We start from the raw sequence: 26,460 nt of genomic DNA on the forward strand, positions 1-26,460 counted from the left end.
TCAGAATGTACTAAAAAAAAAAAGAAAAAAAAGAGTATAGTATGACGTCGAAAAAGTTGGAAAAAGATTCATTATATAATATGTCGAAAATGTTAAAGAAATTTAGTCAGTATGATGTGGAAAAATCAATCATACTATCAAAAATTTCAGAAAGTACCAAAACCATCCAAGTATAGAATGATGTTGAAAAAGTGCAAAATTTATTTTTAGTCAAGTATGACGTTTAAAATGATTACCATGATTCAAGCTGGGAGATATCTGCATCATCAAATTCCCTCGTCCTCCTCCTCAAATTCCTTCGTCCTCCTCCCTCCTCCTCCCTCGTCCCTCCTCCTTCGTCCTCCTCCCTCGTCCCTCCTCCTTCGTCCTCCTCCCTCGTCCCTCCTCCTTCGTCCTCCTCCCTCGTCCCTCCTCCTTCGTCCTCCTCCCTCCTCCTTCGTCCTCCTCCCTCGTCCCTCCTCCTTCGTCCTCCTCCCTCGTCCCTCCTCCTCCGTCCTCCTCCCTCGTCCCTCCACCTTCGTCCTCCTCCCTCGTCCCTCCTCCCTCGTCCTTTGTCCCTCCTCCTTCGTCCTCCTCCCTCGTCCCTCCTCCTTCGTCCTCCTCCCTCTTCCTCCTCCCTCGTCCTACTCCCTCGTCCCTCCTCCTTCGTCCTCCTCCCTCGTCTCTCCTCCTTCGTCCTCCTCCCTCGTTTCTCCTCCTTCGTCCTCCTCCCTCCTCCTCCCTCGTCCTCCTCCCTCGTCCCTCCTCCTTCGTCCTCCTCCCTCCTCCTTCGTCCTCCTCCCTCGTCCTCCTCCCTCGTCCCTCCTCCTTCGTCTCTCCTCCTTCGTCCTCCTCCCTCGTTTCTCCTCCTTCGTCCTCCTCCCTCCTCCTTCGTCCTCCTCCCTCGTCCTCCTCCCTCGTCCCTCCTCCCTCGTCCTCCTCCCTCGTCCCTCCTCCTTCGTCCTCCTCCCTCCTCCTTCGTCCTCCTCCCTCGTCCCTCCTCCTTCGTCCTCCTCCCTCTCCAGGTGGTGCTCCACCACCAGTGTCTGGGCTCTAGGGTGAAGATTACCCCAAACATCGCCCCCTTGATCCAAGCTCTTGGCGATTCTTGGCATGCAAGTCTTCTGCTGGGGTCTGAGCGACTGATTATTTTAATAAAATGTTCGATCAGCTGTTTTTTTCTCTGTGTGACGCACTTCAAATAGAAAATGTGCAAAAATGACACGTAGTATAATGTGGCGTCAAAAAAGGGCAAAGAGGAGTCTGTTGAAAATGTGAAAAAATGAGTCACTGTGCTGTCATTTGGGGTCTATTTTTCTTACTGTATTATGTGTAGTTTGAGGTCATTTTTGATGTCCCTCTATAATATGACTTGCAAAATTACCATAAACGACATGTAGATGTGTTGAAAAGGAGCTAAAAAGAAAGTGTATAGAATGATGATGTAAACTTCCTCAAATGAGACATTGAAAATGAGCTCAAATGATCCACACTAACCTGTCCTTTGGCTTCCAATGGACATCATACATACAGTATGTATTTATGTGTATGTACACATTTTTACTTCACCTTACCCTGAGAATCAGATTGGATTGCACCATAAACTTTTCAGGATTTTAAACTATAAGTTTCATAACATGCTTTACGAAGTCTTTTTCCCACTGCTGGAAAAAAAGACATATACATATAAAAAAATAAATAAAAAAAAAAAACAGCCAGAAATTTAATATTTTTTATTTTTCTTTAAAAAAAAGCTCAGACACACATAAAAAGCTAAATATTCAGACTTTCTGAAAAACAGCATTACAACATAGTCTGATACCTTTAGTCACTTCCATTTAAATCAAGCATATTTTAAAAACAGTAAATCATGCCTCTGCTTTCAGAACGTAAAGAATGAACAGCCGTTACAAATGTCAATAAAAACCAAACAATACTCAAAGTATTTCTGCAGGGAAATAAATAAATTTTAAAGCATAATGCTAAAAATACATTCTTTTCCCAGCAGAGACAAACCCCCCCCAAAAACAATTAAATAAGCACTTTGGTCTTCCTCCTCAAAGGCTCTCGAGACATAAATGATAACCCTAGCAACTTTACAACTCGAACTTGTTTTGAGGCTTCTTTTATGTCAGCATCCTAATCACAACTTTACGTACCACGTAGGATTTCCTTCAGAGAATGATTTGAATTGTCAAAATAGAAAAGTGCTAGCTAGCATTTACTTCCAACACAAGTGAGGTACATAGAAACGTGACCACAGAAACATTTGTAACTTTCTACCCCATAAAATCTGATGTTAAAGTGCATATTTCTCATTTGCATACAGACGTTACCAACATGCGTCGTCTCAGACCGGCTGTACGGCAGAGAGATTGGTGAAATCGAGTGAAGTATATAAAAATGCCTTTGATCAACACTGAACAACGTAAAACAGCATTTTAAAAAGTAACTGACTCTCTGTTCTAGAACCTCAATGTGCTCAGGAAACCGAAACGGCTGACGTTTATCTACAAATTATACAAAACACTAAAACGAAGGTTTTGCTGCTTGTTAGAATACACTCTGTTTTTATTTGTCCTAAGCTATACCAGGAGAGGTTCTCTATCTACACATGTATTGCTGTAAATACTGCAGAGGCCTGAAACAATCGGGTTTTTATCAATGATTGTTTATTGAAGTGCTGCCGTGTTCTGCCAGGAGACAACAAGTCATGGATCTATTTTCTCAGCTACACCAGACGTCGCTACCGCCATCGTGAACATGTGAACATGTAATGTCTACATGTGGGATTTAAACTGTTTGCTGCAGCTATGTAGCCGTTATCAGCATTAGATAGATACAGTGTTTACCCTCTTCATGTTTCGCCTTTGAGTAAAAAAACAAAACAAAAAACAAAGTAATGTGCAGCTGAGAACATAACTTATGTTCATAACATGTTTCCCAGAAGGCAAATATAGCTTTGTCTTGTGTTGCAGAACACAAAAAAGTTGTACAACCTAGAATTAAAACAAAACTTAAGTAGAAACACTGGGAGGGTAAATAAATAATCTGAATTGCACAAAGTGGAAACATTGAAGGTCAGAAAACTGATATGTCCAGACTGAGATGCAGTTTCTCTTTATTGTCATGATTTGATCTTCCAAAGCTGCAAACAGAAGAGGAAAACAGATTAGTCTACAAATGCCATCAAAACTATTGGCTATGCAGGAATTATTAACCTTACATTAAAAGCTTTTCTGGTCTTTCGCCAGAAACTTACATAATCATAATTAGAATGTTTCATTACATCTGAACAGTTACTTTTCATGCATTGACTAATAATGCAAAATTTAAAAATAATTGTTCAGATTTATGCACTAATCTTTTGGTGAAATAACTTTCAGCAGGTCGCAGAGAAAAAAAATTGTTTAGAATAAACAAATAGGTGCAATATTGACAAAAATGTTTGAGTTCAGTTAAACTGTCAGACTCCACTTTTGATAAGATGAAAGGTCAAATATCCTGACAGTCTAATGCCAAAAGTGGTTTGATGTTTACAAATAATCTGGTTTCTCTGCAGCTCATTAAAGGTCATCCATCCAAAATTAGTGCAGGCAAATAAACATTTGAGGTGATATTAATTATGTAAACCCCATTAAAATATGGAAAAGTCATTTAGATTGTTATAGAATCATCCATCCTAGACAATTAAGTCTTTAAAAACAAATGACTGTTTACAACTGGATCAGAGGAAAGAACCAGACACTAAGTGGGTCATTGCAGATTCTGTTTTATTATGTTTTGCAGTTCCAAGTTGAGTTGATTGGGACAACACTGTGATAATTGTTCAATCTGTATCCTCTACCAGATTAAACGTTACCTGGACAGGACAGAGAGTTGGCTTTCTGGTAGCGAAAACAGTGATTATCCAGATTTAAGTGACAAAGTTTTATTCATCCTCTGCCGATGACTGCTGAGAAAACACCTTCAGTAAACTAATATGCAGGTACTAAAAGCAGACTTAATCTCTGGTTCTTTTTAAACGTGACACTAACAACGTTTTGGTTGGTTGCTGATCTTGATGAGAACAGTTCTTTCCTCTGACCCAGCTAAAGGAGCACCAGTTTAACAGAATTTCAAAATATAATATAGAATAGTTTTGGAAGCAGAAGTCAAATTATTTATAATACTCTACAGCTAGGACTTTATTGCTGTTACCTTGAGATTAAATCCTAGTAAGTCAGAAATGACTCCTGACACAGCAGACAGGATGACGACCTGGGTGATGTTGTAGAGCAGAGGGTTCATGGTCAAACCGTACAACCTGAACGGAGTGTCCAGCTCTTTGAGTAGCTTGGTCGCCAGTTTCAGAACATTATTGACCAGCGTCAGCTCCTCCTTCTTGTTCGGCTTCTTCTCCATCTTTAGATAGAGGTTGATCTACGAGAGACGGAACAGGTCAGCGCGACTGTGGGAACAAAATCCTCTGCTGCATCTGCAGTATACCTGTTCAGTGAGCAGGATGGAGGTGTTGCTGTACTTCTTGCTGGTTTCTGAGCCCAGAGTGACAAACCTGAGCAGGAACAGAGACAAACTGGTGCACCAGATCACCAGCTCCCAGTTATAGTGATACTCCAGGAACGTTTCATGCACGTGGAGAAGCTGCAGGAAGATGGAGAGGCAGATTGGTTGAGTAGAAGACAAACTTGTAGATATTGTTACTGCAATTGGGCTCCTATTCTATAACTTAAGTTTATTTCCTCCTATGTGCCAAGGAAAAAAATCAGAATGTTGAAAAACTAAAGTGATACTTACAGATAAAACCCAGCTAAATACTAAGTCTTTAAAATGTCTCTTCCAATAAAGTACCACCATTAGTATTAAAATGTCACCCCAAAGCCACCTTAATGTTGCAAAAACACCATTTTGACACATCGAATACAGACGTTTAAAGCCTTAAAATAAATCTCACATTGGGACTTAAAGCATAAATTAATTCAAGAGAAAATAATTAAAGGTCATATTTTTCAACTTGGGTTCAGACTGTTGACCAGGACGTCATAAAGGGTCTGTTAACCATTACAGTCTAATTTCCTCACCTGGGCACAGCAGATGAAGACTACTGACAGAGTGAGGAGGAAGGCAGAGGACACAATGACGTCCACTGAGCGCTGAGGACCTCGTCTCTGCAAATTCATTCAGATTTGTATCACGTCTTCCAATAAAACCTCTGTCAGATCACGAATACGTATTATTAGTCGTGTACCTTGAGGTAGGAGCGCAGCGACAGCCACATCTTAATGTTCTGAACTTTCTTCAGTCTAAAATGTGGGACTTCAGACTTCCTGGCTCGGCGGGCCGACGTCAGGTGACCGAACAGTTTGGCGAACAGCAGCCTCTGAAATCCAGAGATCAGAGGAGCTACAAACGCCTGCTGGTTTTATGGGAAATTATTCAGGATTTCATTCTCTGACCTGCTTGTAGGTCCTCTCTGCTACGCTGAGCAGGAAGAAGAAGAGCCATATAAGGCAAACACGCACCAGGAAGCTGAGTGTTACCATGGTGATCACCAAGGCATCAGATTCAGACCCTCCCCCCAAAACAACAGAGAGTATCTGATTGGCTGAAAGCGTGGTGAACTGATCCAGGTCACAGTATTGGATCAACCTGCGGAGGGAGGAAATGTGGAAATCAGGGAAGTTTCTATCATGAAATGATTTTAGGAACACTGGAGTTTGCTGTACCTGTAGACAAACGGTGTGAGTCCAAGTGTGACTGAGACCAGGTTCCCAAAGACCTGGTAGCCAATACCAGGAGTGTAGAGGTTCACCTGAACACAGAGAGGAATGTCAGCGTGGTTGACTCGATAAGACGTTAATTTTCTTCCACAGATACTCAAATTGCCGCTCACTCTGTTCATGATCATTCCACTGATCTCTAGGACGGACATGTCGGCCTTCTTGCACTCGTTTCCCTCCCAAACGATGGCGCTCACCCTCTCCAGGCCGGGGTTGGAGCTGTGCAGCCAGGGAATATGACTCTGCAGCAAAAACAACAACCAATGACTATTTCACACAAAAAAACTCAGAAAATGTAAAACCTACCAAGAAAACAAAAAACCACTTAGTACACAATGTTTTGTTGTGGCCTAAACAGTCGCTGGAAAGATACTGACTCGTTCAGCAGGCATCCTCTGAGTTCATTGTTGGCCGTTTAAAGAGTTACATCTAAGCATATATGTAAAAAGTTGACTGGAAGGAAAAAATACACAAGGATAAACAGAGTCCTGACCAACTTAAGGGTTATTGAGTATAAATAATATAAAGGATCATATTTGTTCACTGCTTGGTCAGAGAAAGAACACATATTGGAAAAAGAGTGTACTTTCTGGAAGTCATTTCTTTTTCTATTAAACATAAAAAAACTCAGTATCTAAAAGAAACAACAGAACAGACTTCTACTTTGCTGATCTTCCCATCCTCCTAAATAAGGGTTAAAATGCCAAACTCTTAAAAGACATCAGACTAGAGGCATAAAATTCAACAAGCTGAGCTGTAAGTATCTGGACTGTATGCTTTCACACCTGATGGAAAGGGTCGTCCCTGTATTCCTTCTTAGATGGAGGACATACAGATGTCCCTCCTCCTTCTCCCTCTGCAAAAACAACAATCACAGCGTAAACCATCATGCTGGAGCCCAAAGTTTCCCATGAATGTTTACACCGTCCCACCTGTCTCTGAGGTGCAGGACGACCTGCATTCTGCACAGTGCAGGAAGTCCTCCCACATCAGGTCCTCTGTTTCTGACTCATGCCGAGTGCTCTCAGAGTCCTGGGTTCTCATGCTGGAACATCTGGAGCTGCAGCTGGTGCCGGATTTGGGAACATCCTGAAAGACAAAAACAAAGGGTTGTGATTTTTAAGAAGCAGATTCTGCTTGGTTTTTCTTTCAATCAGACTGCGTGGCTCACCTCCACAGCGTAGTGTTTCTTGTAAAGATGTGTGCTTTTGCGGTTTCTGAGTGTACAGTCGCTGTTCTTTCTCTCGGATGCCCTGCGGAGGGCGCTGTAGGACGCTTCAGGATCCTCCTCGCTAGACGCTTCAGACACAGGCTCCTTGAAAGCCAAACAAATAAAGCAGTGAGAAATGTTCCCTGATGTCTTTGTAAAACTAAAAAAGTCGAGTGAATTTCTGAGTCGTTACCTTATTGCCGCCTGCCAGGAGCAGCCCTGAGCTGTGTGGTGCGTGAGAGTGTGAGGATTGGATGTGAGGGGTCCAGCACACCTCGTCTGGCCGGGTCGGTGGGTCACATCTCTGCTCTTGTAGCTGAAGCCCCTCCTCGCTGCTGCGGTTGGTCACCCGACCATCCAGAGACACGTAGCCGTTATCTGTCTCTGTCGATTTATCGATGGACAGCTTGGACTTCTTAGATCTACAGAGGAAGGGAGGCGAGTGACCAGAGTCAGCGGATCGGTCGTCATTCGGTCTTTATAGGACGCATTAAACACATCAATAACACAGAGGGTCATGTGTTATATGCTGAACTGGAGATGAATCCACATACTGCAAACAATGTATTACTGCAGACAAAATAAATTGTAGCAAACTTGTTAAATATTGGTTTTAGGAATGGGTGAATAGGTAAGGGAATTATTAAAGGGCATATATCTTTTTACAGCCAAAAATGCTAAAAACACAAAATTATTTTTTTCCTGTCTCGAGTCATGCTCGCTAAACCAGATGAATCAATACTACCTGAGGAGGAGTTCTGCAACAGCACAAACTGGAAATTTCACATTGTAATCTAATTATCATTATACAATTATATAAGTAAATATTTCAGATTCAAGGGTAGGAACAAAGAGATGACATTTTATGGTAAAGAAACTACACAAACAACGAGACTATTAAACTATCTGTCAGCATAAAAATGTATTAGGTAAGAAAATGCTTTCATTTTCCTTTGTGCCTGAGCCAAGTGAAGGACAGAAGAGTGAACTCGTCTTCCATCCACCATTCCTTTAGTATAAAATGACTTTCATGTTTCTTGTGGAAAAAGCAGTTTTTAAACTTACTGAGATCAAGTCACGTGACAGGATGTTTCGACTTTTACATTATTGTAGCATCTATTTCCAGGTCCTTCAGAGCAGTGGTCCCCAACCTTTTTATCACCGCGGACCGGTCAAGGTTTGGCAGTGTTACTGCGACCCGGGGGGACGGTGGGGAGGAGGTCACATGACACAATTTTCATTTTTTTGCCCCGGTTTTCCCCTAATGACAATCTTAGAACGTTCCGAGTTCTAAGATTGTCGCTTGTGATAATCGTACGATTATCCCGTCTGTGTGGTGTGTTACGTGTTTGAAGTTTGAACCTTCAATGCCTCATTAACGAGCCGGTCACCATATCATGCAGAGCTTGCAATGTGGGAATCACCTGCTGGGATAAATCCATCCTCCTGTCTCTTTTCTGGGCCTTTTCCTCTTCGCAAACAAACTTCCCAAATACATCTGATCTGTTTCTTACTCATTTTGATGCTTGTGGGCTCAATGTTGGCAAGAAAGACGTTATCAAGAGAATTCGGTTAAAGGATTTTCAAAATAAAAGATCCTCCAGATTCAGATAATACATAACATGGAAATATTTAATTATTTCTTGCACGGACCAGTACCAATCGGTCCACGCTCCAGTACCGGTCCGCGGCCCGGGGGTTGGGGACCACTGCTTTAGAGTAGTGCCTTTCTAAAATATTCAAAAGCTTGGGAAGCTGAAATAAATGCCTTCAGCTCATGTTTCTTCTTAAAATATTTTGCATTTTAAAAAATTTATGTTATATGCCCTTTAATAAGAAAAACAAGAGAGATGTTCAAGTTTCTTTTCACTAGATGAAGTGACACTGATGCATAAAATTATCCAAGACTGAAATCTTATTAGAGGGAAAACATAGAAGGGAGGGAAGCATGCTTTGTTTAAACACAACCTTAATCAGCAGACTAATCACAACAAAATTAGCTGCAAAATCCTTAAACTGCTCAGTAAAAAAAACAAAACAAGAAATTGATTTGGTGCTGTAAGAAATCAACAGACACTTTGGTTTTAGATCAGCTGAATTAAGACTTAATTTCTCAGAAGGGTTCAAGGCGACAGTAAAGGATGTTGCAGCTAAGGAAGCACGGCAAAGGCTGGCTCTTATTTTGTTTAAACTTTACACATGACCAAATTTCACATTTTAATAAACTGCATTTTGTGTGAATAAATAGACCAGATTTTCTTTTCTTTTCCCAAAGCGCAGCCTCGTCTCTTTGCATCGTCTCATCACAGAAATCAGGAGAATGAAAATACACACCCAGCTTTACAGATATCATGCCAGAAATCTTGGAAGAAAGCGCCGAGGCTGTATGTGGTGCTGGCTGAGTGAGAGTGTGGCGCCCCCTCCTGTGTGTTATCGGTAGTGCTAGACCCGTCTCCTTCCCTATGCACCTCCATCTGAGATGCCTTCCTCAACTTCCTTCAGTATGGAAAGAACGGAGATTAGAGGAGAGACTTGGAGAAAATCAAGAGGCCAGAGATGAGAAAGTCTTCAGAATAAGGCTGAGACAGAATTTAAATCATTAAAAATAAACCTTCACATTGATGTTATTATTCTGCAAAAGTAAATATTTAATGACCTCTTTAAAACAAAGCATCATAAAAGTGGATAGATAAAGTTTTAAATGCTTATTTTCTCTATGGTTGCAGAATTAACCCTTTCAACAAATTAATCCAAAAAAGCCACTCGGGTCAAAGAAAAGCTTAAACAGATTTAGAAATACGATTTTCTCATTTTAAAGTCAAGATAATTATGTTATGATCACTGATAGGAGAAAAGGAAAGGTGTGATTTACTGTTAATGTTTCCTCTATAAAGAGTCTCTGCTTGAAGGTTTATTCTGGATGTCAAAGTGACGTGTTAAAAGTAACATATGAGTAAATAAGAATATCATCGAAGAGTTAAACTCATTTTGTTAAATAACACAGTTCTATTTCTGCCAAGAAAAATCTAGGGTTAAGCAGCTCAAAAAGTGCATAAAATCATCACCATCCTCAAGGACGGTAGGCCGTAAAGAATGATTTCACAGCATGTTGTTGGGAAGTTGAGTGGAAGGAAGAACTATAGTAGAAAAGGTTTAGCTACCAAGAGTGAAAATTGCAGCCTTGAGAGGATTGTGAAGACATTTTAATATTTGGAGGAGATTTTCGAGGAGTGAATTGTGGCCCGAGTTGCTGATTATGCAGACATGGACTATAAATATGTTTTATTACTTGGTCTTATGCTCCCATTACTCAGGAAACTGAATTTTGGATTTTATTTCAGCTAAAAACTATAATCAGCTGAATTAACTGAAACAAACAGCTCAAATATTTCACTCTAATGCATTTATACACGTTTAAATGTACTAAAATCAACTTTTCAATGACATTCTGATTTATTGAGATGCATTTGTATTGATGAGCTGAACTGAAACTGGCTTTAAGTCTCGTTATATTCTGCTCTGATCCCCTCCGGCCGTCCTTCAAACGAATTAAAAACCGCTAAAGAACGACAGATGTTTTATCCCCCAAATTCTTTTCTAAAACAGAGGATCAGTTTTCTTCTGGGTCGGAAAACTGGCAGCAGCATGCTGACGAGCATGAAGCCAACATACTGGAAACACTCCAAACACAGCAAACAAGCACGCCACTACAAGTCAAGATTCATGTTTTTAACCTGTTTATCAGATACAGATGTCCCTGCATCACTTTACTGATAAATGAGATACGACTTACAGCTGATTACTTTATCAGCTGGGAAAGAATTTGTCATTTTCTTCTTCTTATTTCACTTAAAATCCTTTCTGTCGCCACATTCCTTCAGCAGCTCACCTGCGTCTCTTCCCCCCGCTGCTGGAGGTGGGTTTGGGGGTCCTGGTGGAGACGATCTGACAGTGGACGGTTCCCAGCAGCAACATGAGCCAGGTGGCTCCGAACACCTCTGTGGCTGGGATCCCATGAGACTGAGAGACGGACACATACAGGGCGGCTGCTGCCACTGAGGAAAACCAGGGACAAAACGATTAGTCTGGTTCAGTTCCTTCTTCGGTCCCAATTATCTCCATCGGGGCAGTACAAGTCCATCCAACTGTCCACATATATTAGTTTTATTTGCGGTATTATTGCCAGGAACTTGAAGCTCATTCATCAAAATTGGCAGCCAGAAATTCCTCCATCATTAGATTTATAGGAGAAATCAAAAACAGGACTCTAAAGTTAAGGAGGGCTATAAACACACTTCTGAAGTATGAAATTAAATTTTATTGTTTTCAATATCTGGATAAGCAAGAATGTTCAGATGTATTCCCTTCCCCATCTTCATTCTTCTTTATTATGTTACTTTTATCCTCTTGTCCAGCCTCCTTTGTGCCCTTTTATCCCACTTTCCTTCCTGCCCTTTCATCCTTTGCATCCTTCCTTTCTAACGTCACTCATCCTTTCCTTCCCTTTTTGTGTCTTTCTTTCCTTTTGGGGGATTTTTCTACATGAGACAACATGTAGGAACAGTTTTAAATCAGCATCTGACAGATCAGATATTTGCAAATAAAAATCCTGCAGGAAGTACTGATGGTACTGGTCATTAAAGCAAAGAAACATGCAAGCAGCTGATTACTCTGTCAAGTTTGTTGTCACATTTAAATTGAGCATAATGTTTTGGGGGGAAACAATGCTACAATGCAGACGTTCCCATCCAGATGATCAGACTACACTCTCCAGTTCCTCTGCATTACTCTGTTTTACCTCAACAAGGATTTGAGGCATCGTCTTGGAAGGGTTTTATTGAGTAAAGGTGATCAGGCTGGATTCTCTCTACTGTTTATTCTGCTTGTCATTGCCTTGTTGATGCATCCATTTAAGGACATTTCCTCTTCTGCATGAGGTGTCATGATCACGTATTGCAAGTTAAGCTGCTCTGTGACATGTAGAATGAGATCAGAGGTCAGAGTGAGAAACTGCCCCGTACCATGATGCCTGAACCACCGTGCTTCACACCACGGTGGTGGGATCGTCTGATAAACTGCCTGCTTCAGTTCAAAGTGTTGCTCCGTTTCAATTTAGGTCAGTCAATATGTCCTCTTCAACCCCAGCCCAGAGGAGTTTTGCTAATATCCGACATTAACTATGGGTCCTAAATTTTAACAGAGCTCACAGGCATCTGCAGACATTTGTTGAGCCCTGCACAAATTTACACTGTTGGTCTTAATTTAGTATGTCGGAGAGAAAGGAGGTCAGTCCTACCTTGCAGCAGATACAGAGCCAACAAGAGAAGGAAAATGCCTTTGGAGGTGACCTGAATCCACCATCGGTAGAAGAACGGGAAGAAGACGACTCTGACGATGCCCTTCCTGGTCAGGGACGTCCACGGACTCTCCGGCTTGGCTTTGGCAAACGCTGAACCTGAGAACCAAACGGGTTTCAGCTCATTATCTTTCAGCAAAGCCCAGAAGTGTGTGAGCAAGTGTTTCCAGTTTCTGTCGTCACCTCTGACTAAATCCACATCTATCAGATCTGGTTTGAGATGTCCAGTCTTCTTTGGCTTGTTCCTCAAGCCCTGCAGGGGGAGACAGAGACACAGTTAAAGCCACACATTCGTGGAAATCAAACTCTTTAAACCGAGGTGTTCACTGGTGGAATCAAGAACAGGTTCTAACCTTTATCTACTCACTTCTGGAGGGTTTTTCTATACATCCAGCATCTACTGGCTCTACTCAGCGGTTTTTATGGCTCCTAAAGGTCTCAGTTGTTGAAAGAGAGTTGTCAGCGTGTTTGCCAGCTGTAGAGCTGGACGGGGCCCTGGGAATACACCTCCCCTGTTCTCAACTTCCTGCACCAGTGTGTCACTTCCTCTTGTGATGCAGCGAGTTGGTTAGTGTGTTTACACACAGACTCAATGAAAAGCTGGGCTGCAGCTTTATATATTATAGAATTTGAATATACTGCTTAAAGTCTAGTTTGTATGCTTTCGTATTAGTGTCTGAAAGTAAACAGACACAAAGTAATGTTTTTAATTATTTTATAAATAAAAATGAGGGAAAAAAAAAAAAGTTATTCAACCCAACCTGGCCCTTAATGGAAATTAATCTCTCCCATTGGCTAACTTTGTAAAAAAGTGTTTATTCTGACTAGCGATGAATTCTTCCTCACTTTCAGTGGTTTTGCAGACCTTTTTTAATTAACAGCATTAATAGTTTTTAAATTATGCCACTGTGTCTAAGTTGGATTTGATTAGGTTTAAGTGAAAACTTTAACTAGGCATTTCCAAAACTTTTCTCTCTTTTTTTTGGAGTGATTTAGAAGTGGATATGGAAAATTGTATTTTTTTGTTTTATTTACACAAGTTGTCTTAATCTGACATTTAATGTGTTTGATGATCCAAAACATTTAAGTATAAAGAAAAAGCTAACTGAAAACGTGAATCAATTTTTACAATTGACAAGAAATGTGGTTAGAGTCAGGCTAACATTTACACAAACCTATCGCGTCCCGTTATCAGATATTGGTCTCTTTATCTGAAAACAGCTCATCCAACGAGCTAAATCACTGTTTGCAGAGCGTAATCAGGGTGTAAAGCTGGCAGCAGCTGCCCAATAACTTCCTGTTAGATTTACTGCAACGTAGTGCTTGATAAACCCATTTATCTGTGCTATTTAAAGCCTTACGCAAATGTTCCCACACTGATTAACTCAGGATTATTAGTCTTTCCATGTCATTAATAATATAATACTCTACATTTACTAATACAAATTGCCGTTAGCTTTATTTGGTCAAACCTATTAAAATAAAATGTAATTTTTGATTTTACCAGCAGGAGGCTTTTGGGTTGAACCTTGAGAAAAGTGTAAATCGTAAAATGTCTTCTCTTCAAACAATATATAATAGCTGTAAGTGAAATAATGAGTTCTTCTGGCATTTGCATCACAAATTAAAGAGCTCTAAAGCATCAACTATTCTGGCATTCACTTTTTATACATCTTATTTGTTTTATTTTAATCAAACATAAAATTAACAGTGGAACTCTGCACACTGACATATTTTTAAACATTCGTCAATGTTGGATAGCTTGAAAACTACAGGAACAATAATGGAAGATGCATTGTGCTAAAAATAGAGCTACACTAAAGTTACGTCAAACAACTACTCTAGATTCATGAGTCAAGTTTTTATTAGCCTGTGAGCAGCTTAATTACCCCTCGGTAAGGGTGAAAAGGACACAACGCTGGCACAGGACTGACAAAGTCTGCCTGCTGCAGAGACCTTTCAGAGAAATGAGGCAAGGTCAAACGCAGCCCTGAGAGTTCTTTGTGTTTTAGAGAAGATGGTGCAACTTTCAGAGAAGAGGAGACACGGTTCACTATCGCCACAAATGGTTTCATCCTGAATACAGTCCTGCAGCACCACGGCTACGCAACAGACCTACAGCACCTTGCAGATGTTTTCATACTTCCTGGTGTTACATCCACACACTTCAGTGAATTTTACTAGGATTTTATGCAACAAATGATTGCAAAGCAGGACATAATTGTGAAATGAAATGAAAATTTAATAAAAGGGCACATATACAGCCCCCTTTACTGTAATACCTCTATAATTCTGTACAATAAATTGCCTTTCAAAGACATCTAGTTAGTAAATTAGCCAGAAAAATATGGCCGTATTCAAGTATTTTTGAATTGAACTGAACTGAATTTAGAGGAATGTGTTGAGAAAGCTTTTAGTTGCGTCTCCAAAAACCTGATCTGGAAGAAGACGCTCTGGTCAGATGAGACCAAAACTGGTTCTGCACATTACAGCACCAATACCGTCACCATGGTGAAACACGATGCTGGCAGCATCAAGGTGCAGCAAACCAGGTCGGAGTTGGAAGAAAACCATTCCAGCAGGACAATGACGAGTTAAACTCCTGACCTGAATCAAACCGATTCACATCCCAGGAGGCAAGCAGCTGCAACAAGGGGGGCTGAACAGAAAAGTATGCCACACTTTTCAGATTTTTATTGGTCAAAATGGTGAAACCCATTTATCATCATCGTTTCAATACCCAATAATGCAGCACTTGGTCCTGATAAAACACAATGAAGTGTGTGGTTGGAATGTGGTTAAATAATTTAGCAAGACACCATAGGAGGGGCTGATTCCCAGCAACGTGATGAACTTTCATGCACAACACACACACATACACACACATACACACACATACACACGCACACCGTTCCCTCATTATTCTGTAGGTTAGGCCTTTAATCTGACACCATGGTACGATCCTCTGCTATAGCCCAGTTTTAATTACACAAACACACAGCAATATTCCTGTTATTAAAGAGAATAATATTTCAGCACAAAACAAATGTGCTTTTAAATTAGCAGGTAGAATAATTTCAAACCTCGCTGTTCTGGTAAATCATTCGTCCCACTTCTCCTCTACCACCATCGACCCGTCCTCCGTGCTGTTTGATTATCGATAAACTTTGCTGGGCTGACGCAAAGCGGTTCAATAAAAAGAAGAATAAGTTTTTTGTCGTGTGTAAATTAAAATGACAGAAACACAGGAAGTGTCTGATCCTAAAACATTTGATTGAGATCAACAATCATTTCAGTTGTCTGTGGCATTTAAAGAAAAAAAATAAAAAATTCACTTGATGCTGCTCTGACTCATCATGCTGTGGTCCCACCCAGACAACTCCAGCAACTTCCAGCTACGGCTGCATGTTAACCTTCCTGCAGCCATTTTTAATTCATCAATCTGAACGCAGGCTGGGTTAGTGTGCAGCACTGCAGCTGATGTCAAACCAACCACATTCTAACGCTCTACGGCGAGGGTGAGAGGACATGCACAGTGGGACGCCCTGCTGCGTACTCACCAGAGAAATAAACTGCAGAGAGGAGGAGGGAAGGATGGACGGAGGAGGAAATGGCCAGAGAGGAAAGAGTTAAAAGAAAAGCACCGGAAAAGAACCGATGGTGCAGCGACATGGAGTCAAATGAGTGAGAGTCAGAGAGCGGAGAAATAAAACCAGACAAATGAGTGGAGACTGAGAAAAGGCAAAGAATGACAGAAGACGACTGGAAAAAAAAGAGTGAGATAATTAAACACAAAAGCAACAGACCTTTATTTCTCTTTGCTCCACCGATTTCTCCCAAATCTGCTGGTCATAGGCTCCAATCTGCAAAGATAAGCAACTCTGTGAGTCACAAGGAAGAACGCGCTCTCTGCGTTAAACATCCAAACAACGAAAACATTGTCAACGTTCAACACATTTCATTTTGTTCAGCAAAAATCAATGTCCACCGATTCAGGGATTCATGACAAAAAGGGAATGGTTACCAATTTCTAAAACATCTGTTTGGTATAAAATGTGAGATGTAGGATGACACCACCCAAGCAGATTGCTGCACTCATGCGAATGAGCTTGTCTCCCATTCATGGAGTCTGGGTCAAGCTTTGAGCTCGCCAGTGGAAAGTCTGCATCATTAATGAGTCCTCGTTAAAGATTGATGGAAAGAAGAGAGGAAGGTCAAGGACAAGAACACAAAGAAACAGAAGAAGAGTAAAGAAAGTGCCTCTGATGCAGGATTGTTGCACTGCAAGATGATTTGAGGAATGCAGGCAGCAGTGAATGTTGTGTGCATGCTAATCTTATAACTGTCTCCAAACGATAACTAATCTCTAGTAATTTATATACTGTTAAGCTGAACTAGAAGCCTGGATGGTTTAGCTTTCTGGGAAATTCTCAAAATGTTATAAATATATCAATTTGTTTTGCCTGTAAGCAATGAATCTACTGGAACTACAATAGGTTAAACCCAGATGCGATCACGTGTCAATATGAGTAAATCAGATGTCAACTTATCACAAAATTTAAAAAACGAAACCAAGAAAGTGGTGACTTAACTTAATGTCACATAAAAATAAAAACACTAAACAGCTGAACTCGTTACTCATTTTTTGTACTTTGAATCTTTGGTGGTCGAAGGGAAACTGCAGCATTAATCAATCAGCTGCTTGACTGGTATTTGTGATTTGCCATAAATTAAATTTAATCAGACTCTCTCAGTAAAATCTTATTTCCTTCTTCAAATAACTGGAGATGCCACTAATTATCCAGGGTCTGTATTTGATATGAACTCAAAGCAGAAAAATTTCACACTTTTTAATTTTTTTATAAATCAAACCAGTATCACGAATCGCATGTTTCCACCTAGTATGGCGTTAATTACCAACAAGTTTCCTTGTTAATTACAAGGAAACCACATTTCTGATTAAATATTGATGCACATCTTCGGTTCATTCAAGATGTGAGAGCAAGACTTCAGCAGATAACAGGAAGGCTGAATGAAAAGAGCCTTCCTGCAGCAAAGTTGCTCTTTTGGACTCATATTTTGGAGTTTTAATACTGAAGACAGTTTAAAACATAAATTAATTTTGTCTGTTTTAAATGAGTAAAACCCAGTCGTGCTTAGATCTGAGTCGGAAATTGTCTGCAATACTTTGCTCAGCCCATGTCCTTTCATGATTCAACATTCCCTTTTTCAGCGTGAAAACTCTGTCACATAACCAGCTCCACTCCCAGATCTCACACACTGTAAGTGGACGGCTACAGGCAGCTCTGTGCACTCATCACACCCTGGCTTTACTGGTCCTGGATGTTGCTACTGGATTGGCAGCTTTACAGTTCTACCTGATGATTTTTGACGCTCGACTCAGCCAATCAGACGTGAGTGACTGGCAGCCAGGCCTGCAGGTTATTGACACGATGCCAAACCATTTGCAACATACAGAGCAATTCTGCAGAAACGCTACAGATAATCACACTGCAACAGTGCACTTTAAATCTACAGATATATTCTCTAAATGATAAAATCTAGATATACGGGTACACAATGTGAGATGAGCAGAGAATATGGAGTATAGGACAGATAGAGGGCAAACTTGACCAGACTACAGAGTCTGAATATGAAGGAGGGGCTTTGTTGAGGAGAGAAAGAAAAAACCTAATGTGTCGTTTCATCATAAAGTCATGAGGTAACTGAGAACTAAAGTAAATCCTCTTATCCTCACACACACATCCCTGCATCACTTTCTGCTCCTCTCAAAATAAAGGAGCCCTTTGCTGCCAGAGACAGTATCTCTATATAAACAGCAGCTTAAGAGGAAGTCGAATATTTTAGCCCTGATCAAGACAAACAAAGGATTTGTGTAGGCTCAAAGGAGATAAATCCCAGGCTTCAGTGATTTCAGAGGCAAAACATCGGCTGAAAGTGAAAGAAAGATGACCAGGCAGAGAGCGGAGCTGCTGCAGCACGGCTGGCGGCTTTATGACACCAGCTGGAGGGCAGAGAGAGAGAGAGATAGAGAGAGAGAGAGAGACAGAGAGAGAGAGAGAGAGAGACAGAGAGAGAGAGAGAGAGAGAGAGACAGTTCCATAACAACTGTCTCTGCGATGCGGAGGAACAGGTTTACTGGGAAAATAAGCCCTTGTATGACAAACGGAAAAAGTTAAGCCAAAATGACAGTTGGGTTTAAAACGAGTCAATCATCGAGGTCTAATGATAAACTTTAAATATTTATTTTGTGGACAAGAATGATGGAGCATCAGATAGAATAATCATTATGGTCGCATTTTTTCAGCACAGAGATGCATCATTTTGACTTTGATTCACTTATTTCCTTTGCTAAAGATTGTAACTAATTTTAGAAAAAAAGGTTTGCTTGTTAATGTGGTTTTGAAATCTATAGAAATGTGTCGCTAACCCAAGTTAATTAAATCAAAAAGTAAATCATGATACATTATATAAAACAAAAAAGTATCCTATGTATCTCTCAGTTGAAACACTGTAAATGCCAATAGATTTAGCTTTATTTCATTGAATGGTACAACAGTTTAGTAAACATCTGTTTCGCTACATGAATAAATTGTCAGACATTTTAGCTGTTTATCTAAAAACGGTTCAATCCTGAGTCTTATAAACCTTTAATACACTCAAATTAAACAAGAAAAAAACTCGTATGGCTTGGATATAAGGGAAAAGAAAACATTCCTTGCTCTTATATGGAAAATAAAAATAAACAATGAGTATTGCCCAACAGATTTTTTGCAGATGAATGAATCATAACAAATATAAAAGCCCCAAATCAAAATTCCCGTCATGAATAACGAATGCTTCAATGCCATGTGGATGTCAATCAGTCTCCCATTTATACATATTCCCAAGTGTGTTTAGGTGTGGTCACATGTTGCTGGAGCAGGTGGAAATTTCACACTAATGAAATGCAATGATATCTAAATTAAAAACCTCATGGTTTATTGCTTAGATTATAAATGCCTTTTGCTGAATATACTTGTCATATTACATTAAAAAAATGATAGTTTCTTAACTGTTGTTGTGTTCAGAGCTAAAATTAAGAATAAAGTGATTAAAATATAATTAAACAGACACACTTTTTTATTATTAGACACCAAAAATTAATTTCCATTTTAAAACGGAAGAAATTTGACTATTAACGTTGTTTTAGAGACAAAACATGTAAGCAGAAAACAACTGCATCATTGTTTAGTTTCTGTCTAAAGCTTTCCTGAGAAATCATAAAACAGGAAGAATGAAGAGAAGCTGAAGTACAAAAAGTAAACCACGTCTGACAAGATTTTAAAATGTTTGGTGTCTTATCTATTTTCACTTGTATATTTAGGGATGTTTCATGGGTGGAGGAGTTAAAAGCAGTCAAGAATTGGCTCTCTGTGTTGGTGTAATACAGCAGAACCCACAACTGAAAGCTTGATACTAGATGATGTGTAAAACTTCCACTCTGGTCTAAATATAAACATCCTCCACAAACATCCCACTGCATCCAGAGAGAATCTTCACACCAACACTTTGCACTTATGTAAATCCATTAACATGTACAACTCTCGCCCACAGACTGAAAACCTAAACTGTTTGGTTTCACTTCACTCCTCAAACTTTAAATTCGTCAGACAACTAAAGCAAAACCAGATTATTTCGTTAGTAATTGTGGAAATTAAAGACATATTACTAATCAAAACGCTCACAATTATGATAATTCATCTCCAAAATAAACTGAAAAAGGGCTTCACTGCTTGGCTGCACAGACATATTGCTATCTGGCACCCAGCAGATTCAGAGTGCGTGACCCATCACTGTGATCTGGGCCTAACTCGGCTGTGTAGTCAGAGAAAAAAACAGCTCTCAACATAGCAACGATTCGAGTCTATTTGCAGCAGGCGTCCAGACAGAGTCAGAAATACACGGTGACTCATCGCCTGTGGCGCACACAGAGGCTGCAAGGCTGCAGATGACAGAATCAGTCTGAAATAAACTACTGAGATTATTGAGCATGGTGTAAGTCTGAGTGGTCTGTATAGCCCAGCTCAACATGCCAGGTTATGGATCTTTCAGTTTACACACCTAACTAATGGAAAATACAGATAACTTGATACTTATGTGAATGAAGTTCGTTTAAAAGGAGCTCAATTAAATAATTCAGGCTCTGCAGGATGATTCACTGAGCTAGATTGCCTCAATTGTTCTGAGTTGGTGCGTGTAAAGGTGCTGCAGAAAACACTTGCTGCATTTTCCACAACATGTGCAGGCAAAAGATGCCCGACTGGGGCAGATTAGTGCAGCCAGACTGATGGCAATATTTATGCAATAAAAGCAAAACACCATGATTAAACTTTAATATTGCGCCATGTTGTTTCACAAACCAAAAAATACAAACAGCCAACCATCATGGAGTCAAAGGCCCTTTGAAAAATAATCTTTTTTTTTTTTTTTGCAAAAGCCAGTTCTGCAGATCCTCATTGTCATTTTCTCAGTGATTTCCTGCAGAAAACTTCCTGGATGTGGTGTATGACTCATTCAAAATATTTTGCCTATCTTCTTTGTCTTAAAGGCAAAATTCCCTCACCAAATATCTCAACCCAAGCTTCTCCAACTACACCTTATGGATCCCTTACATGTTATTGTTTGCATCTGGAAATTTTGCATATGTGCACAATTGTGGAGGGCAAAAATACTACTCTTTTACACGCCATCTATAGCCGCACTGCTGCAGCAGAACCAGGTTTCATTAACTGAATGAAATCTGGTTCTGAAAAGTACGTGTTATTAATTTAGTGCATTACACCACAGGAAATTCAAAAACAACACAAATATACCGTTGAAAAATAACTCAAAACCACTTTTTTTCTCACTCCGTCAGCAGCGCTATGCACAGACATGTTGCCATAGCAACTGACAGCAACGTCACTACATGTTTCAGGATTCAACACCAAAAATCACTCAAACAACAGAACATTAGTGTGTCATGTTTTTTAGTCTTGATGTGTAGTTTGCGATTATTAATAAGTGATCGCAGTAGTCGATTAGCTAATTTAAACACCTGCTTTACTGATTATTTGTCAGAGTTGGTGTTTAAGTTCCCTGTGTTTTTTTTTTTTTACTGAACCGAATTCCCATCATCCCATGTGTCGAGCACAAAATCACATTTCATTTTTGTCCGGAATCTTTGTGGCAAAACTCTAAAACCGGGTTTTTTTTGTTTTGGTTTTTTTTATATTATGCCATGCTAATCTCGTACTGATCTCTGCCTAGATCACTTTTAAAATCCCATAACACAACTTTTTCCACCTGTTGAGGCTTGTGTAGCACCTGGGAAACTCCCAAAGGAAGTTTTTTATTAATCTATCATGGCTTCAGCTCTTCACTTATCCTGTTTCAGTGCATGGCCAACACAGCAAACTGAATGTCAATCTTTGCTTTCCAGCACCTGCCAACATCATACTGATCACAGCTAACTTTACGACGTCTTACCTTGATCCACAAACATTACTTTTGTTTGCATTTTATTCAGGTGTTCAAGATGGCAAGCAACTACACTGAGTGACATATCTACGAAATAAACATCCTGACAACAGGTGTGTCTGGTTCTTAAAAAGGTTAATTCACTCTGACTCAGCGGCTGTCGTCCCGGGTGATGGTTCTGCCCAGACAAGCTTAGATTGACACAAAACTCATGTAACAAGATCCACTGAGAGAGTAATCAACTTTGATCTGAATGCCTTCTGGTTTTTCTCCAGTTTCTGACCTTTAATCCAGACGTGTAATATAATTTAGGATTTCTCATCTAATACTTGAGCTAAATTAAATTCTCACTGTAGTTATATCGAGACAAATTAAACTGAAGCTATAAAACGCAGCTTGGAGAAAGCTGTAACAGAGAGTATAAACTTTTAATTAGAGTTAAAAACTCGAGAGTTATGTTTTGTTTTGGATGGTTTAAAATGCAAACAGGACCACAGAGAGGAGAAAGGATGGAAGAGGCAGGCAGAGGTTTCAGAGCAAAAACAAGCAGAGCAAAGAAGAGATAGATGAGGCTGGAATGACAAGAGATGCAGATGAGAGTGTAAGCTGATGAGTGCAGGAGGAACAGTGCAGGAGTCCAGCAGCTGATCAGATATCCGAGACCATGGAAGAAGAGGACATACAACACCAGCCTGGCACACACTGAGCCAGACAACCCGAAACGTTTTGGCTTTCCGCATGTGTGCCGATGGAAAAGGGACAAGAAAGTGAGCAGCAACCCATCTCTGTGAAAATGTGTTGTCTAATTTTAACAGTAGTATACTTTATTGTTTATGGTCAAAAATAAAGTGTATTTTGTCCATCTAACATTGTTCAGCAATAAGATACCACAACTTTGAGAAAAAGATCAAATGTTCTGCACATTTTTGTAGCAAACCTGATTTCAAGAACACATTTTCTCTGCCTCCTGCTTTAAATCTGATTATCTGCCGTGCTGTCTCTGCAGCATTATTACAAATCCCAACAAAAAATAAATAAATAAAAGGAGACCTTGTTTTCAAATTAGAATGCATGTCTGAAAAAACAAAACTTCTTACCTTTTTCTGGTACCAAACAACAGCATCTTTTACTTTGGAAGCCATTTACATTTCCTTCTCCCGCCTAGGGCATCTTAGGCTGAAACCACAGAGAGACACAGAAGAAGACAGCAGAGTGAGTGGCAACGTAATGAGGAGGCAGAGGGGGCAGCGCGGAGATCTACACCTGGAGAGAAGGTGTGTCTTGAGATCTAAGAAGAGTGAGGGAGGAGAACACACTCGTGCATTTCTGTCCTAAATAAAAATGAAAATGTTTTCTTGGAGCAACTCCCATCTTTCTCTGAGTAAAGGTCAAAATGTCTAAACACGTTACATGACTATCCAGAGTACTGCTGGTATGTAGTGCAGCAGTATCACTATAAATTCATGCTTACACATCACCTCCTTTAAACAATCACCTCAACACCAAAACAACAGCAGGCATCAGTGGAGCCTAAAAGCAATAAACTTATCTTATAATACGTTTCTTCTAAAATATGCATGTATCTTAACCTACAAAGGAGAATTATAATTCACTGGGAAACATGTAGAAAAACATCACACTCAACTGACAATATTATACGTCATTCAGTGTTAGCAGGCCAGAGGAATTTATTTGTTTGATACGTAAAAAAATATTAATGTTACTCCAAGAAGCTCCACGATTACAGCTTTAGAAAAAATTTGTAATCCCAATTTTTCAACAGTTGAGCATTCAGTTGTTTGAGTTAACAACTTGAAGGTTGATTCTAACTTTCTGTCATCCGCAGACCCAGTGAGCTGCACACCTGCAATTTGTGAAGCCAGTTTTTAAATATCACGTCCTATTTTTGTCTGCACAGCTGCCAACAAAACACCACAGACTGCACTCATTTTGTCAATGTAACAAATCAGACTTTTTACAATAAAGGTAACAGTGAACGTGCTAATGTTGCCCATGTAATTAGCAGCTACACAGAAAGCAGCTGAAACACTAGTCAGCAAATGTTACAATGTTCAAAGAAAAGTGCATTTTGATATGAGAATAACATTTTTCCAAGCTGTCTGCTCAGGAGAAGCAAGAAGCACAATAAAATATGTTACAGGCAAGACAACCGATAAGTCATATCAAAACAAAGAACATGCTAATGATAGCCTACTACTCTAGCTCACTGATCTATATAAAATAAATATCAAAAAAATGATTTTTTTAAAACTAATTGTATGCAGTAAATCAATATTTAAAAACTAAGCTATTGGCATGTCAACAAAATTTCAGTTACTGAATAACATCACAGTACTAATGTGATTTTACTGAATTTTAGAGCTGCTGAGTTTTCAAGCATGTGTGTTGGTTTTATTCAACAAAGTTTCTGACACGGTAAAGTTATCTGTGAAAGAAGATGTAGAATTAACATCAATGGGTGAGACTTTGTGATAAATTACAGAAATAAAACATTACATGAGGACACAATTCCATAATTAGCTTCTTCCAATCTATAAATATAGAAATATTAGTCAAAATTTACAAAAGGTTTTCCCACCTCATTTTGATGAAAGTTTAAATCAGTAAGCTGAAACTCTTCCTCAACATCTTATGTGTGCATGTTTATGAACTGTGTTTACTTGGAATGTGAACTGAAACATAAGTCACACAATTAGTTGGAAGTCTGTCCAACAATCAATCAAACAGCTGGAGCTGATCCAGAATGCTGCTGCTCGTGTTCTCACTAAAACCAGAAAGACAGAGCACATAAGACCAGTTTTACAGTCCCTACACTGGCTCAAAGAATAGACTTTAAAATACTGTTGTTTATAAGTCACTGCACAGTTTAGCACCACAATACATTAAAGATCTGCTGTTGTTGTATCGGCCTTCTAGACCTCTCAGGTCTTCTGGTTCTGGTCTGCTTTGCATTCCCAGAAGCAGAACCAGAACCAAATGAGGAGAAGCAGCATTCAGCATCTATGCACCACAAATCTGGAACAACTTCCAGAAAACTGTAAAACAGCTGAAACACTGAATGCCTTTAATCTCGACTAAAAACCCACCTGTTTAGAGTTGTATTTGAAACGTAATCAATTACAAATTTAATGACGGCACTTGACTTAATGTCATGTTTTGATTGTTCATTCTATGTTGCATAACTTTGTGTTTTTGATGATTTAGAGCACTATGAAATGACTTGCTGCTGAAATGTGCTACACAAATAAAATTTGATTGATTAATTGATTGAAGTCTGCTACGTCACCTGAAGCTGTGAATGCTGTTCAAAGGTTGTCAAACCAGAAACTCAAAAACAAAATTACTGACACCTAACATTTAGTTTCTGAATAGCTAGGTCAGAGGTGTCAAACTCCAGTCCTCCAGTCGCTGTCCAGCAGTTTTTAGATGTGCCACAGGTACAAAACGCTGGAATGAAATGACTTAATCACCTCCTCCTTGTGTAGATCAGTTCTCCAGAGCCTTAATGACCTAATTAGTCTGTTCAGGTGCGATGCAGCAGAGGCACATCTAAAAGTTGCAGGGCAGCAGCCGTCGAGGACTGGAGTTTGACTCCTGTGAGCCAGGTGATATCACAGAGACTATATCCATATTTTATAGATAAACAACAAATACGGCTTCAGTTTCACTTGAGTCTTTCATAAAAATTTCTGTATTGTATATAGATTGGAGAAACTTAGCTGTCACGTCATCAAACTACATTGAAGATGATACCCAAAAAGTCATCGTTTTGTATAATAAAAATAAATAGGATTAAAAGAATATGATTCAAATGTTTATTTTAACATTCCTAATGCACACACACACACACACGCACACACACACACATAAATGTTTTGTTGAAACATAAGGTATCTCAGATTCATTGTAGCAATTCTCTTTCATAGCTTTGACAGCTTTTACATCTTAAATCAGCTTGACATGAAACTTATCTTTTCTCTTTTTTTTTTTTTGCTTTGCTAATGATTTTGTCTGGTGCGCAGGTGCTCTATTTTTTCTAAGTTTTTCAAAAGCGCTTTTATATAAATAAAATGTATTATTCTCATCAGTGGAGGTAATAAATGAACAGAAGATGTGGTTAGTAGGCAGCTGTTCAGATAACACTCAAGAGGTTTTTGTGGTTAGCCGCTATGCTTTCCTTCATACCCTGTCTTAACCCCTCTTCCTTCCTCATCTTCCTTTGAGACTCCTTGAATTTATTTATTATTCTGTTACCCAAGTGTGGTATTGTGCAGCTGAGTGAGAGGGTGGCCCAGTAAGCAGAGCAGCTGAAGGGAAAGTTTTCTCTTTAATGTTGAAGATAATTCATGTTATTTTCAAAATTATTGTATTTAAAGACAAGAGGCAAAACAAAATGTGTTTTTTTATTGCTCTTCTCCCCTTAGTACTATTTTTAAAACCAGTTTCCGTCCGATTAAAAGTTTGTAAAGTAATGAAAGCATCTCTTATGCTTCTTTGCTCAGAGCTGAACTCTTGGTTTCAACATATTCAAGTGAAGACGTCCTGCTTTGCATGTGAAAACTCGACAGCGCAGCACCACAGTCAACACTTTA

At 39.6% G+C, this 26,460-nt stretch overlaps 1 protein-coding gene across 7 annotated transcripts in view; it reads right to left on the reverse strand.

Annotated features, from left to right (window-relative positions):
- Nucleotides 1-1,697: 1,697 nt before the first annotated feature.
- LOC122826745 (protein PHTF2-like) overlaps nucleotides 1,698-26,460 on the reverse strand; it is a 42,098-nt gene continuing 17,335 nt past the window's right edge. For 4 of the 7 annotated variants that reach the window (XM_044108968.1, XM_044108969.1, XM_044108970.1 and 1 more), the window contains 19 exons: nucleotides 22,945-23,023; nucleotides 16,132-16,188; nucleotides 15,886-15,897; nucleotides 12,509-12,578; nucleotides 12,266-12,424; nucleotides 10,859-11,024; nucleotides 9,304-9,465; nucleotides 7,163-7,391; nucleotides 6,931-7,074; nucleotides 6,692-6,848; nucleotides 6,545-6,615; nucleotides 5,873-6,001; nucleotides 5,706-5,791; nucleotides 5,436-5,628; nucleotides 5,228-5,359; nucleotides 5,061-5,147; nucleotides 4,468-4,623; nucleotides 4,180-4,401; nucleotides 1,698-3,127 (listed from right to left, as the gene is read on the reverse strand). In XM_044108968.1, the coding sequence (XP_043964903.1) occupies nucleotides 3,107-3,127; nucleotides 4,180-4,401; nucleotides 4,468-4,623; nucleotides 5,061-5,147; nucleotides 5,228-5,359; nucleotides 5,436-5,628; nucleotides 5,706-5,791; nucleotides 5,873-6,001; nucleotides 6,545-6,615; nucleotides 6,692-6,848; nucleotides 6,931-7,074; nucleotides 7,163-7,391; nucleotides 9,304-9,465; nucleotides 10,859-11,024; nucleotides 12,266-12,424; nucleotides 12,509-12,578; nucleotides 15,886-15,897; nucleotides 16,132-16,188; nucleotides 22,945-22,989 (2,298 nt within the window). In that variant the 5' untranslated portion in view covers nucleotides 22,990-23,023 and the 3' untranslated portion in view covers nucleotides 1,698-3,106. The remainder of the gene's footprint in view (nucleotides 3,128-4,179; nucleotides 4,402-4,467; nucleotides 4,624-5,060; nucleotides 5,148-5,227; nucleotides 5,360-5,435; nucleotides 5,629-5,705; nucleotides 5,792-5,872; nucleotides 6,002-6,544; nucleotides 6,616-6,691; nucleotides 6,849-6,930; nucleotides 7,075-7,162; nucleotides 7,392-9,303; nucleotides 9,466-10,858; nucleotides 11,025-12,265; nucleotides 12,425-12,508; nucleotides 12,579-15,885; nucleotides 15,898-16,131; nucleotides 16,189-22,944; nucleotides 23,024-26,460) is intronic. The other 3 variants (XM_044108972.1, XM_044108973.1, XM_044108974.1) reach the window with 3 other exon arrangements.

This window comes from Gambusia affinis, linkage group LG23 (genome assembly GCF_019740435.1).
Source record: "Gambusia affinis linkage group LG23, SWU_Gaff_1.0, whole genome shotgun sequence".
Classification (NCBI taxonomy): domain Eukaryota; kingdom Metazoa; phylum Chordata; class Actinopteri; order Cyprinodontiformes; family Poeciliidae; genus Gambusia; species Gambusia affinis.